Consider the following 13,843-nt stretch of genomic DNA (forward strand, 5'->3'; position numbering starts at 1 on the left):
TTAAGTGTACATTTACTGTTTTTTTTTAAGCTTTTTATTGAGTTAATGATAGGTTGCAATCTTGTGACATTTCAGTTGTACATTATTGTCTGTCATGTGTGTTGTAGGTGCACCCCTTCACCCTTTGTGCCCACCCCCCATGCCCCCTTTCCCCTGGTAGCCACTAATCTGTTCTCTTTGTCCACATGTTTAAATTCCTCATATGTGTGGAGTCATACAGAGATTGTCCTTCTCTATCTGGCTTATTTCACTTAACATAATTCCCTCAAGGTCCATCCAAGTTGTTGCAAATGGGATGATTTTGTTCTTTTTTACGGCTGAGTAGTATTCCATTGTATATATGTACCACATCTTTTTTATCTAATCATCTGTTCATGGGCACTTAGGTTGCTTCCACATCTTGGCTATTGTAAATAATGCTTCAGTGAACATTGGGGTGCATGGGACTTTTGGAATCGCTGACTTCAAGCTCTTTGGATAGATACGCAATAGTGGGATAGCTGCATCGTATGGTAGTTCTATTTTTTATTTTTTGAGGAATCTCCATACTGTTTTCCACAGTGGGTGCACCAGTTTGCATTCCCATCAGCAGTGTATGAGGGTTCCTCTTTCTCCACAACCTCTCCAACATTTGTTACTATTTGTTTTAGTTATTTTCGTCATTTTAATGGGTGTAAGGTGATATCTTAGTGTAGTTTTGATTTGCATTTCCTTGATGATCAGTGATGATGAACATCTTTTCATGTGCCTATTGGCCATCCGTATATCTTCTTTGGAGATGTCTGTTCATGTCTCCTGCCCATTTTTTGATTGGGTTGTTTAATTTTTTGTTGTTGAGTTGTGTGAGTTCTTTATATATTATGAATATTAAGCCTTTGTCAGATGTATTATGTGCAAATATTTTTTCCCAGTTAGTGGGTTGTTTTTTTGTTTCAATCCTGTTTTCCCTTGCCTTGCAGAAGCTCTTTAGTCTGATGAAGTCCCATTTGTTTATTCTTTCTATTGTTTCCCTTTTCTGAGAAGACATGGTGTCCAAAAAGATCCTTTTAAAACTGATGTCAAAGAGTGTACTGCCTACATTTTCTTCTAGAAGCCTTATGGTTTCAGGTCTCAGCTTTAGGTCTTTGATCCATTTTGAGTTTATTTTGGTGAATGGTGAGAAAGAATGGTCAATTTTCATTCTTTTACATGTGGCTTTCTAGTTTTCCCAGCACCATTTGTTGAAAAGACTTTCTTTTCTCCATTGTTGGCCCTCAGCTCCTTTGCCAAAGATTAGCTCTCCATAGATGTGTGGTTTTATTTCTGGGCTTTCAATTCTGTTCCATTGATCTGTGCACCTGTTTTTGTACCAGTACCATGCTGTTTTGATTACTGTAGCTTTGTAGTATGTTTTGAACTCAGGGATTGTGATGCCTCCAACTGTGTTCTTTTTTCTCAGGATTGCTTTACCAATTTGGGATCTTTTGTTGCCCCATATGAATTTTAGGATTCTTTGTTCTATTTCTGTAAAGAATGTCATTGGGATTCTGATTGGGATGGTGTTGAATCTGTAGATTGCTTTAGGTAGAATGGACATTTTGACTATGTTTATTCTTCCAATCTATGTGCATGGAATGTCTTTCCATGTCTTTATGTCGTCATCCATTTCTTTCAGAAAAGCCTTGTAATTTTCATTGTATAGGTCTTTCACTTCCTTAGTTAAATTCACCCTGAGGTATTTTATTCTTTTTGTTGCGATTGTGAATGGTATTGTGTTCTTGAGCTCTTTTTCTGTTAGTTCATTAATAGAGTATAGAAATGCTACTGGTTTATGTAAATTGATTTTATACCCTGCAACTTTGCTGTAGTTGTTGATTACTTCTAAAAGTTTTCCAATGTATTCTTTGGGGTTTTCTATATATAAGATCATGTCGTCTGCAAACAGCAAGAGTTTCACTTCTTTCCTCCCTATTTGGATTCCTTTTATTCCTTTTTCTTGTCTAATTGCTCTGGCAAAAACCTCCAGTACTATGTTGAATAAGAGTGGTGATAGACGGCATCCTTGTCTCATTCCTGTTTTCAGGGGGATGGCGCTCAGTTTTTGCTCATTGAGTGTGATGTTGGCTGTGGGTTTGTCATGTATGGCCTTTATTATGTTGAGGTAGTTCCCTTCTATCCCCATTTTGTTCAGAGTTTTTATCATAAATGGCTGTTGGATCTTGTCAAATGCTTTCTCCGCATCTATTGAGATGATCGTGTGGTTTTTATTCCTCAGTTTGTTGATGTGGTGTATCACATTGATTTGCGGATGTTGAACCATCCCTGTGTCCCTGGTATGAATCCCACTTGATCATGATGTATGAGCCTTTTGATGAATGGCTGAATTCGGGTTGCTAAAATTTTGTTGAGAATTTTTGCATGTATGTTCATCAGTGATATTGGCCTGTAGTTCTCTTTTTTCGTGCTGTCCTTGTCAGGTTTTGGTATCAGCGTGATGTTGGCCTTGTAGAATGTGTTAGGAAGTGTTCCATCCTCCCCAATTTTTTGGAATAGCTTGAAAAGGATAAGTATTAAATCCTCTGTGAAAGTTTGGTAGAATTCCCCAGGAAAGCCATCTGGTCCTGGGGTTTTATTCTTTTGGATGCTTTTGATTGCTGTTTCAATCTCTTTCCTTGTGATTGGTCTGTTCAAATTGTCTGCTTCGTCTTGACTGAGCTTTGGGAGATTGTAGGCGTCCAAGAATTTATCCCTTTCCTCTAGGTTATCCATTTTGTTGGCATATTCTTTTTGGTAGTATTCTCTTATAACCCGTTGTATTTCTGCGGAGTCTGTTGTTATTACTCCTCTTTCATCTCTGATTTTGTTTATTTGCGCTTTCTCTCTTTTTTTCTTTGTAAGTCTGGCTGGGGTTTGTCAATTTTATTTATCTTCTCAAAGAACCAGCTATTTTTTTCATTGATCCTTTCTACTGCCTTTTTTGTTTCATTAGCATTTATTTCTGCTCTGATTTTTATTATTTCTCTCCTTCTGCTGACTTTGGGCTTTGTTTGTTCTTCTTTCTCTAATTCGGTTAGGTGTAGTTTAAGATTGCTGATTTGGGATTTTTCTTGTTTGTTAAAATGTGCCTGAATTGCGATGAATTTTCTTCTTAATACAGCTTTTGCTGCGTCCCATATGAGTTGGTATGGCGTGTTGTTATTTTCATTTGTCTCCAGGTATTTTTTTATTTCTTCTTTAATTTCTTCAATGATTTATTTCTTGTTCAGTAGCGTATTGTTTAGTCTCCAAATCCTTGTGCCTTTCTCAGCTTTTTTCTTGTAATTAATTTCTAGCTTTATAGCATTATGATCAGAGAAGCTGCTTGTTATTATTTCCATTTTTTTAAATTTGTAGAGGCTTGCCTTGTTTCCCAACGTATGGTCTATCCTTGAGAAGGTTCCATGCACGCTTGAGAAGAATGTGTATTCTGCTGTTTTTGGATGGAGTGTTCTATATATGTCTATTAAGTCCAACTGTTTTAGCTTTTCATTTAGCTCCACTGTTTCTTTGTTCATTTTCTGTCTGGATAATCTGTCCTTTGATGTGAGTGGGGTGTTGAGGTCCCCTACTATTATTGTGTTATTTTTGGCATCTTCTTTTAGGTTTGTTACTAGTTGCTTTATGAACTTTGGTGCTCCTGTGTTGGGTGCATAGATATTTATAAGCATTATTTCTTCTTGATGAAGTGTCCCTTTGATCATTATATATTGTCTCTCTTGACCTGCCTTATCTTGAAGTCTGTTTTGTCTGATATAAGTATTGTGACACCTGCTTTCTTTTGTTTGCTATTAGCTTGGAGTATTGTTTTCCACCCCTTCACTCTGAGCCTGTGTTTGTCCTTGGAGGTGAGGTGTGCTTCCTGGAGGCAACAAATTGTTGGATCTTGTTCTTTAATCCATTTTGCCACTCAGTGTCTTTTTATTGGAGAGTTCAATCCGTTTACATTGCGGGTGAGTATTGATGCATGAGAGCTTACTGCTGTCATTCTGTTGGTGCATGAGGGCTTAATGCTGTCATTCTGTTGCTCGTTTTCTGGTTTTCCTGTGTTTCCTTTGTTTCTCGTCCTGTGTGTTTTAGCCTACCCATTGACTTCTGCAATTTCTTATGCTGGGTTTCTTAGATTTTTCCTTATTTATGTTTTGTGTCTCTGTTCTGTTTTTTAGTTTAGTGGCTACCCTGAAGTTTGTATTCAGAATCTCGTGTATAACATAGTCCATTTTCGGGTGGTCTCTTACTTCCTTAGCCTAGACTGTTTCAGTCCCTTTCCTCCTCCCCTCCTGAATTATTATTTTCATCTCTTATTCCAACTTGTGTTGTGAGTTTGTGGTTAGAGTGATAAGATTGTCTTTGCTTTGGTGATTTCCTTCCTTTTATCCTAATGCTATAGTTGAATATTTGCTATCCTATTCAGATTCTATCTAGTCTCCCTGCTCTGTGTTTTGTGACCCCTTTCTCCCTTTTTTCTTTTTTCAGGTATGAAACCCTTCTTGAGGATTTCTTGTAGTGGAGGTCTTGTGACTACAAAGTCCCTTACCTTTTATTTGTCTGGAAAAGATTTAATTTCTCCCTCATATCTGAAGCATATTTTTGCTGGATAGAGTATTCTTGGCAGAAGATTTTTATCCTTTAAAGTTTTGAATATGTCACTCTAATCTCTCCTAGCTTGTAAGGTTTCTGTAGAGAAATCTGCTGAAAGTCTGATGGGGGTTCCTTTGTAGGTTATTTTCTTCTGCCTTGCTGCCCTGAGTATTCTTTCTTCATCATTCATTTTTGCCATTTTTACTACTATATGCCTTGCATTAGGTCTTTTTACATTGACAAATCTAGGAGATCTGAAAGCTTCCTCCACACGCGTTTCTCTATCAATCCCTAGATTTGGGAAGTTTCTGCTCCATTTTCCTTTTCCACGCCCTCAGGAATTCCGATGATTCTTAAGTTGCATTTTCTCATTGAGTCAGCTATTTCTCTGAGATTTTCTTCTGTTTTTTTAATTCTTAGTTCTCTTTCTTCCTCTGTCTGGAGCCATTCAGCCTGTCTATCTTCGATTATGCTAATTTGCTCCTCTATGGTGTCTACATGGGCATTCAGGGAATCTGTATTCTGTTTTATCTGATCCATTGTATTTTTCATCTCTAGTATTTCTAATTGATCTTTATAATTTCCATCTTTTTTGTGAAGTAACTCCAGAACTCATTGACTTGTTTCTCTATATTTCTCTTTACCTCATTGAATATTTTGATGATAGCTATTTTGAACTCCTCTTCACTTAGTTTACCCATTTCCAAGCCCTCAGGACCTATTTCTGTATTTTTATTGTTTTCCTTTTGGACTGGAACTTTTATAAATTGCTGGATGGTAGAGGAGTGGTTTTTGCACATGATGCTAGTATTGGGTTGCAGTTACAGCCTGTTGCCACTAGATGGGGGTTGAGAGCCTTGCATTCTAAGCCCTCTGCCTTCAGCTGCAATGGCGGTGCCCAGCATGGGTTGGGGGAGGAGGGGCACTTTTACTCACAGTGACCTGGATTGGATCAGCTCTCGCTTTCTCGTCTCCCGGGGCCCTGGCTTGCTGGGGTTCCCCCACGTGAAAGCTTTCCCCTGTTAGAGGGTTTCCGCTGCATGGTAGGTGGGAGTCCTGGATGATCCCCAGATGCACGGCCCCTCACCCGCGGCAGTGATCCCAGTCTCTAGGGGAGGGAGCGAAGTTCTCTCCTACCCTGTTCCAGCTCCTCTGAGGGCAGCTCCAGCCTCTCTGCCTACCGTCGTTTGGCTGCTGTGGGTCTCTGACGATTTCTGTTATTAGGATTTGTTTTTTTGGTTGGAAAGCAGTTGCTCTTTTTGGTTGTAATTTGGAGGGGAGAGAGTCCTGGGTGAGCTCACGCAGCCATGTTGCTGACGTCACCTCCAACAAGTCTACATTTACTAAGTTTTGATAGATGTATGCACCTATGTAACTCCATATCAAAGATACAGAACATCACCCCCCCCCCCATAAAATTCCATCATGCCCTTGCCTGTGAAACTTTACTCCATCCCTCCAGAGACAACTACTGTTCTGATCCTTTTCCACCATAAATAGGTGATACCACAGGTGCTTCTGCCTTTTGATTCATTGTAGACCACACATACAAATGTGGGTTGAATTATTGGCCATGGATCATGCTTTTTGTTGAAAGGATTCATATTTATGATGATTTTAGTTTTATAATTACTGCTTCCTATTCAGATTATTTGACTAGTATTTTGACTAGGGTTTTATTGAAATTATGTGTAATCCTTTCTTTTAACCTCAGGGAACCTCCACAAGGAGCTCATTTTCTTGCCAAAAGTTTGGATGATGCCTTATCACTTCTTGAGCAACCAGAATTAGCAAATAAAGTGGACATGGTTTGGATAGTGGGAGGCAGTTCTGTTTATAAGGTAAGTAAAGTTGTCTGCAAATATAAAGAAATAATCCACCCCACTATCCTTCAGCTTCCCTGCCATCTGAACTTTAAAAAAATTAAGCCCTGAGCAGAAGAAGCTCATTATTCCTACTGTAAGTTAGATATATTGTCAATTTGAATTGTTTGGTTTTTGATACTATCATACAAACTAAATGAAAATGTAAAAGTAAGTTTTTAGGTCTGTTTTCAATTCAAAATAGTTGATGTTTCCAGTTTTAAGAACATTCTAAATCCTTCTGTGAGGCTGTCCTTGCCTGCACTGTTTACTTGCTGGCTGTGCCCGAGGTGTGCTGAGTCATCCCCTTTCCTTCAAGGAGAAGTGTGTCTCCTACTGAGAAAGAATCTGAGCTCTCAGTTGATAGACACTGACTAGCTGTATCTGAATTTGTTAAGAGCAGAAAACTCTCCCTCAACAATTTTCATGGAATGTGAGGGCATGGGAAAAGTGTTATAGGATTTCACATCATAAGGGGAAATACTACATAAAAGAGAACTTATTCCTTTTTCTTGATACCAAATGACTTCCAGCTTTAAAATATTTTGAGGACAGTAAATAGAACTCTTTCACTCTTTTAAAACACTAATGAAAGATTAACATTTATGAGGAGGAAAATAATCCATCCCTACCCTTTGGTGGCTTGTGGTAACATGTGTACACTGAATTATTTTAGAAAGAAGAGGTAGACAAGGATCCTAGATGGGATGATAAAAACTCTATTTCTTAGGTTCCTTTTATTTTCTCCTTGTCTGGTAGGGGAAGATGGACATTTTCCTTTGATCTTTCAGCCAAGTATGAATTTCTAAGAAAACAAGTCATTTCTTTATTTTGTTTAGTATTCATTTTGAATGATTCAATATCATATTCACTTGAAAATGTATTCTTTAAACAACATAAAGGCTTAAAACTAAATATATATATCATTTGATGTATCTATAGGTATGTAAATAATAAGGAAGTAGAAACTCCGGGTGATAATTTTACATTATCCATCTACCTCACAGCACAATAGCTTGTTGAACATTTACGTTTATCTTCCCACGAGCCAAATCGGGCCTGCCAGTCTGCTTTTGTAAATAAAGTTGCACTGGAACACAGCCAGGCCCGTTGGTTTATTGTCTATGCCTGCATTTGCCTAGAAAGGTAAGAAACCATATGGCCCGCAAAGCCTAAAATATTTATCATCCAACCCTTTACAGAAAAGATTTGCCATATATCATTAACTTTGATACAGACCTTCAGATGTTGCTGTGGTTAGTCCTATTCAATTTTTCTAATTTTTGGTACAGTAAGAATTGGTAGAATATTTATTTCGTTGGGACAAGAAAATAAATGATTTAATATAAGCTGTAGTATTGAAAATAAAAAGTAAAATTTGTTCTATGCCCTTATCTAGAATTTTAAGGATAACAAACACCTTAAGTTACATTTGTAAATATAAATATATATAACGGGGAGAGAGAGAGAGAGAGATGCTATCTGAAGATCAAGAGTTATTGCTTTCTTGGAGCTGCAACTAAGAGTCATGACTTTGTATTAGAATCTAAGATATTCGTTCCAGGGCAGTGTTTTCTGTACAAACCATCAACAGTGCTGTAGGCAGTAGTTAGAAAAGTCATTAACAGTATAAGGCCAAATACAATCATTAGCAACACAAGGCAGAGTAAATTACCTACTAGCATGGTAACTATCTCCTGAGAAATGGAAGCATTATTAAATTTTATGTAAATGTACTAAGTATGCCCTTGGGATTTTCAGTAGTTAAGGTCTTGTGAAATGATACTATCTTATCCATATCTACATATGTAAATTTTTTTATGGAGAGTGGCTAGATAATTTGGAGTTCTTAATTCTTAAAACAGTAACCAAAGAAAAAAAGACAAAACAATGCTTAAATGACAAAAGAGTTCACATAAGCATACTAGGCACCAGAATATGTTTAAACTTCCTCTCATAATTATTGATAATGATTAATGCCATTCTCAACATAACTTGAGTCATGCTTTGCAGGGCCCCAAACTGAAGAGTAGGATGTTTAAATAGCATACTTTGGAGGTAATGAGTTATATAGCATGTTTTTAATACCTAGTACAAACTTGGCTATGTAATTAAAACAAATAAAAATCTCAGAATTTCTATGTCTTTTGACACCAATGAATAAGGAAACTGATGCCTTTTGTTTCATTTCAAAGGAAGCCATGAACAAGCCAGGCCATCTTAGACTGTTTGTGACAAGGATCATGCAGGAATTTGAAAGTGACACATTTTTTCCAGAAATTGATTTTGAAAAATATAAACTTCTCCCAGAGTAAGTAAAATGTTATTAATTAGTCTGAAGCACTTTTGGATTTCCTTCTTAGGAATTATAGAAAAGAATATGTCTCTTCAGATTGAATTCAGGGTAGTAATGTGTTTTATAGATAAACACTATAGAAACTTTTTGAAGTCTGCTTTAACAGACTTGGGAATGTTCAGGTTTTAATGAATTTACTGAAATCTGAAGCGTAGTCCTAGTTCATTCTGTGAGGTCTATGTTTAGCATCCGTCTGACAGGATCCTGGCGTAGTGGTCCACACTGTTTGTACACCCCTCTCCTCCTGAGCCTGTGCTTCCTGTAGTCTTCATTTTATTTTGGTTGTGGTTTGCTCCTGATGGATACGTGTTCAAGAATTCTGCTTACCTCTTTCTTAGACCTCCCATCAAATCATCTCTGTATTATTCTCCTGATCCTTTGTCAGTTAGATCTCATGTTTATTCATATTCATTGGCTTCCGTAATACTTGAAAGTTCTAGAAGGGAGTCTCTTTCTGGATGGTTCATAACAAAATAGGTGGTATTTCCAAATCCTGTTAGCCTTAAACTCAGAGTTCAAATGTGGCTCTTAGACAGTTTTCTCTTCAGAAAAGTTGGAATTAGGATTATGAGGTAGTTATAATCATTATTAAAACAGACTGACTATGTGAATATTGTGGAAAGTAAAATCAATCTTAAGCAGAATTAAATTTTAGTTTCACGGAGAAGATTAACACTAATACTATGGCTAAGTGACCATACCAGCCAATAAGCATAGTTATTTCTAACTTATTATTATTCATAGTTTTAGAAATAACTTTGATACTTTGCTTTTATCTTATTAACTGACAATCTTGATACTCTTGAGAATTTTACACACACAAAACTGTAAATGTTGCGTTTTGATGACTCATTCCAAAGAAACTAAAATTATGGTTTATAGTTGGCCTAGTAAAATCATTTCTTTAAAAAAAGAAGAAAGCTATACTGCTTCTAAAACAGTGGAACAGAAGCAGTTTAGAAAATGGTTAGTAAATAGAAGCATAGTTTCTTCCCCTGAAATATAAATTATTCTTTTCCTTACACATTATTATGCTATTGTTACTTTATGTCTCCAATTATATTTTTTATCAAAATGGCATAATCTCTAATTGGTCAACAAAATGTTAATACCTATTATTACTATCAGTGTGCTGGCTATCATAAAAGATTTCAATTTTTTCCTGCATTATCCCTGCCCTACAGTGAGTTTAGGAAATAGTTAAGGGGACAAACAGACTAATAACAGTAATGGGTAACATCTGTAGAGCACTTCATGTCGTGAACTCACAAGGCTAAATTCTGTGTGAGGAGGAGCTCTTTTTGTGATAGCCGAGTGTCGCACAGCAGAATCAGAATGAAACACAAGTCTGATTAAAGCAAGTGTTCCTGACCCCCACCCCGGAGCACACTGGGGTGCTGCCCACACAATACTGAGGACATGCACCAAGGTTTGGGTTGTTGTCTGTAGCGGTCAGAGCAGCCTACAGTGGAGGAACTGGAGTTTGTTTTTTTGTTGGTGGTGGGTTCAGAGGAAAAAGTTGTTTTTGTTGTGGTAAGAACACAGCATGAGATCTACTCTCGACAAATGTTTAAATATACAATACAGTATCGTTAACTCCAGGCACAGTGTGGCACAGCAGATCTCTAGGGCTTAATCCTCTTGCACAACTGAATCTTCATACCCTTTGAACAGCAACTCCCTGTTTTTCCTTTCCCCCAACCCCGGTCAACCACCCTTCTACTCTCTGTTTCTATGAGTTTGACTATTTTAGATCCCTCATATAAGTAGAATCATGCAATATTTGTCCTTCTGTGACTTGCTTATTTCACTTAACATAATGTCCTCCAAGTTCATCCATGTTGTGGCATATGGCAGGATTTCCTTCTTTTTTAAGGCTGACTAATATTCCATTGTATATAGCAATTTGGTTTTTTTTTCACATTTTCAAACTTTTTTTATTTTTTTAACTTTTTTTCCTGCTTTTTTTCTCCCCAAATCCCCCCAGTACATAGTTGTATATTTTAGTTGTGGGTCCTTCTAGTTGTGGCTTGTGGGACGCCACCTCAGCGTGGCCTAACAAGTGGTGCCATGTCTGCACCTAGGATCCGAACCAGTGAAAACTCTGGGCTGCCAAAGTGGAGTGCACAAACTTAACCACTCTGCCATGGGGCCAGCCCCTTAAATTATTTTATTGACATCATATCAGTTTCTTTACCCATTCATCTGTCAATGGATATTTAAGTTGTTTCCACATCTTGGCTACTGTGAATAATGCTGCAGTGAACATGGGAGTACAGATATCTCTTCAAAATCCCAATTTGAGTTATCAAAAAAAGAGAGAAAAACTAGAGATAACAAGAGTTGGTGAGGATATGGAGAAATTTGAACTCTTGTGCACTGTTGGTGAGAATGTAAATGGATTCATCCACTGTGGAAAACAATATGGTGGTTCCTCAAAAAATTTAAAATAGAATTACCATGTGATCCAGCAATCCCACTTCCTGGTGTGTACCCAAAGGAGGCCCTGGGCTCAATTGGAAGCTGGAGGGAACACAGACCAAAATGAGAGTTAGGGAGTAGGAAGATCAGATAAACAGTGATTCTAGGAAAGGAATTGCAACAAGCCACTCATTAGGAATGGAGCATTGTGATATCCATTGATTAAGCAGAAATCAGGAGTCTCTAACCATGCACCACATATAACTTCAGTTCTGCTCTAAACAGCTAAAGATTGTATTTTTTTCTTTTGCTCACACAAGAAATTTGATACCTAGTGTAAAACTTGCAAAAAGTTCTTAGGAAATTTCATATTAGCTGGGTGATAGAGTGGAAAGATACAAGAGAAACTGCTAACAGTGGTTAGTTTGGGGAAAAATTAGGAGTCAGAAGGAAAAGAGGAGAAGAAATTATGCTTTTTGTTTTCTAATTTTCTATACAGTTTGAAATTTTTCTTTGCATTTGCATATGTAGTGTATTTGCAGAATATTCACCCAACTTAACAGGGGCTTACCATTGTGAAGAAAGAAGGAAGGAAGACTTTTATTCACTTTGTGCATTCTTGATGCCTTTTCACTGAGAGTCAGGGAAGCTGTATTTTTAATTGATACATTGTTTAATTATATATATGTTTCTTTTACAGATACCCAGGTGTTCTTTCTGATATCCAGGAGGAAAAAGGCATTAAGTACAAATTTGAAGTATATGAAAAGAATGATTAATGTGAAGATGTTTTCTGATTATTTCAAGTTGTTCCTCCTCCCATCCAAAAAATTATGTATCTTTTTTTTTTTGAAAGATTGGCACCTGAGCTAACAACTGTTGCCCATCTTCTTTTTTTTTTTCTCCCCAAAGCCCCCCAGTACATAGTTGTATGCCTTAGTTGTGGGTCCTTCTAGTTGTGGTATGTGGGACGCCGCCTCAACGTGGCCTGACGAGCCACGTCTGCGCCCAGGATCTGAACCGGCGAAACCCCAGGCCGCCAAAGTGGAGCACTCGAACTTAAACACTCGGCCACAGGGTTGGCCCCAAAATTATGTATGTTAATATTAGAAAAAAATTCTTTTGGGGCCGGCCCTGTGGCCAAGTGGTTAAGTTTGCATGCTCCGCTGCGGTGGCCCAGGGTTTCGCCGGTTCAGATCCTGGGTGCTGACATGGCACTGCTCATCAGGCCACACTGAGGTGGCGTCCCACACGCCACATCTAGAAGGACTTGCAACTAAGATATACAACTATGGACCAGGGGGGTTTGGAGAGATAAAGCAGAAAAAAAAAAGAAAAAAATACTTTTGTTGACTTTAGATCTGTGGGTAATTATTTCTAAGCAATGTGTTTTTATTCCCCGTTAATCTTGACTAGACTGTATCAGATACCATTGGTGAAATATTTTGTGCTGTAGCTGTCTGAATGCCTGTCCGGGACAGGACTAGGTCCCCAGCACCTGCCTGGGGTGGCATGTCTACCAAGACAACCCAAAGCAGGAGAGTCCCCTGGTAGCATGAGTGAAACTGGGGCCTGTAGAGATAGGAGCCAGACAGATTAGCCAGAAGTGGGTTATAAACAGAAGAGCTGGAACTCAGATAGTAAAAGAAAATTTGATCAAAATAGGGACTATGAATTACTCTGTGCATATCACACTTCTGAAAAACTTCTCTTCACCTGCACAGGGAATCAGTCAGTTGAGAACTCTAGTATAGTCCTTAGGGATAGTAAAGAGGCAGGTAGCAGATTACCTTTCTGATGGTTAAAAGAGAAGTTCTGAGACCTTTAAAAACTTTTTCTGATCTTCGTTGAGATTCCTTGGGATGTTAGAATGATAAGAATAAGCTGTTCTTTACCCAAAAAAAGTAATCTGATAACAAGCATATGGCTAAAATAAAAAATTCAAAGAGATAATGAATTGAAAATGGATACTGCTAGAAACCAAAATTAGTAAGTTAGAGAAACTAAACTTAACAGACTTTTAAAAAATGAAAATTAGCACATTTTACCCATCATGTTAGCAAAGGTTTAGATTATTAGGTATCCGAAGAAGTAGCATTTTCTGTCCTGTAAATTGGTACAACTTTTTAGGATGCAAATTAGCATTAAGTTAGCATTAGTTACAATTCAAAATTTTCTGGGTTTGGACTCAGAACTTCCACTTGTAGAAATTAATTCTGAACACAGAGATAGACTCAAGAATATTTGTTGAACCACTTTTTAAAAACTTGGAAACGGCCTAAATGTCTGTCAGTAAAGAAATAACTAACCGATGTCTATAAAATTTAATGTTCTGCAGCAATTAAAAAGAATGAAGTACTTATAGAAAAATACCTAAAATTGCTAAGTGAAAGAAGCAAATTGTATATAATACTCAAAAAAAATTTTTAACAATAATTCCTTTATTAAAAAACGTTCAAGGAGGAACAATTCCCCACACCCCCACCACCATTCAAACCACAGTGATCGCACCCTCCTCTCCCAGTTGTGCAGCAGCGTGCAAGGCCCTGTCCAGAGTCACAAGCACAGGGACTCTCCCTTCTATTCCCTCCTCCTCTTAACATTGTGT

General features: G+C 37.6%; 1 protein-coding gene across 6 annotated transcripts in view; it reads left to right on the forward strand.

The window, feature by feature from the left end:
- Nucleotides 1-13,558, forward strand: part of DHFR (dihydrofolate reductase) — a 31,521-nt gene extending 17,963 nt beyond the window's left edge. Inside the window, exons 4-7 of one of the 6 annotated variants that reach the window (XR_011425698.1) lie at nt 6,311-6,437; nt 8,654-8,769; nt 11,936-12,241; nt 12,416-13,558. Coding sequence is in view for 1 of the 6 variants with exons in the window: in XM_001504643.6 (XP_001504693.1) it covers nt 6,311-6,437; nt 8,654-8,769; nt 11,936-12,014 (322 nt within the window). In the remaining 5 variants the exon portion in view is untranslated. Of the gene's footprint in view, nt 1-6,310; nt 6,438-8,653; nt 8,770-11,935 lie in introns of all 6 variants that reach the window. The other 5 variants (XR_011425699.1, XR_011425700.1, XR_011425701.1 and 2 more) reach the window with 5 other exon arrangements.
- Nucleotides 13,559-13,843: the final 285 nt, after the last annotated feature.

The sequence above is a fragment of the Equus caballus genome, chromosome 14 (genome assembly GCF_041296265.1).
Source record: "Equus caballus isolate H_3958 breed thoroughbred chromosome 14, TB-T2T, whole genome shotgun sequence".
NCBI classification, from domain to species: Eukaryota; Metazoa; Chordata; class Mammalia; order Perissodactyla; family Equidae; genus Equus; species Equus caballus.